The sequence below is a fragment of the Auxenochlorella protothecoides genome (assembly GCF_000733215.1).
Source record: "Auxenochlorella protothecoides strain 0710 unplaced genomic scaffold scaffold38, whole genome shotgun sequence".
Classification (NCBI taxonomy): domain Eukaryota; kingdom Viridiplantae; phylum Chlorophyta; class Trebouxiophyceae; order Chlorellales; family Chlorellaceae; genus Auxenochlorella; species Auxenochlorella protothecoides.
In genome coordinates this window covers 111,908-113,003 of record NW_011934253.1, presented here as the reverse complement: position 1 = coordinate 113,003, position 1,096 = coordinate 111,908, and the positions used below count along the sequence as shown (strand labels likewise).

The window sequence follows — 1,096 nt, the reverse complement described above, 5'->3', positions numbered from 1 at the left end:
ATGTATGCTATACGAAGTTTTTACGGGCGCGCATGTCCCCTCGCCCCCAGCGCACGCCGTCGCCCGCCGCCAGCCCCGCTGCGGCGTCCTGCTCCGCCTCGGCGCGCGGCCGCAGCGAGCCCCACAGCACCTCGGCGCACAGCACGTCGCCCTGGCCGTTGTCGCCGACGAGCACGAGCGCGGCCTCGGGGTAGATGGCCGCGTACTCGCGCGCGCACGTCCTCCCGGGCGCGCATGTCCCCTCGCCCCCAGCGCACGCCGTCGCCCGCCGCCAGCCCCGCTGCGGCGTCCTGCTCCGCCTCGGCGCGCGGCCGCAGCGAGCCCCACAGCACCTCGGCGCACAGCACGTCGCCCTGGCCGTTGTCGCCGACGAGCACGAGCGCGGCCTCGGGGTAGATGGCCGCGTACTCGCGCGCGCGCGACAGCTTCTTGGCCGCCAGCATCTGGGCCATGGCCACCCCCGCCGCATCGGAGACGGGGGCGTGGGTGACCACCTCTGCGGGCGGGGACAGGAGGCGGAGGTAGGAGAGCAGGGCGCGGGGGCCGGAGCCCAGCGACCCCAGCAGCATGGAGGGGGAGGTGTCCAGGTCGCGCCGCGCCACCGCCGGCGCAAAGTAGCGCTTGTGCGCCTCGGACTCCGTCATGCCCTTGTACGACTCGGGGCGGGCAGAGAGGAACACCAGGTTGCTGCCCTCCTGGTGCAGGCGCTCGCCCGGACGCGGGGCCGCGCCCCAGCGAAAAGAAGGCGCGCGCGGCAGCGCCGGCGGCGGCGTCGCCTCGCCGCCCCGCGCGCCCGACGGCGCGGGCCCCAGCAGCGACCCCTCCGGCGCCATCATCTCCTCGTCGATCGCGGTGGGGCTGGCGCCGGCGGGGCCGGGCGAGAAGAGGGAGGGGTCGTTCCAGCCCGCGCCGGGGCCGCCCCGCGCAGGCAGCCGGATGGGGGCCAGGCGCCGCCCAGCCTCGCGCACGGGCGACAGCGTGAAGGGGCTGGCGGGGGGCGGCGTGGCGGCGGGCGCCCCCAGCGCTGCGGCGGGCCCCGTGGGCGCCGAGATCCGCAACAGCAGGGCGTCCGGCGGCGCGGCGGCGGAGGGCCGCG

The 1,096-nt window shown here is 77.9% G+C and overlaps 1 protein-coding gene across 1 annotated transcript in view; it reads right to left on the bottom strand.

Annotated features, from left to right (window-relative positions):
* Positions 1 to 7: 7 nt before the first annotated feature.
* Positions 8 to 1,096, bottom strand: part of F751_3623 (hypothetical protein) — a gene marked incomplete at both ends in the record, with an annotated part of 4,265 nt that continues 3,176 nt past the window's right edge. The window contains one exon of the mRNA XM_011400579.1: positions 8 to 205. Coding sequence (XP_011398881.1) covers positions 8 to 205 — 198 coding nt within the window. The remainder of the gene's footprint in view (positions 206 to 1,096) is intronic.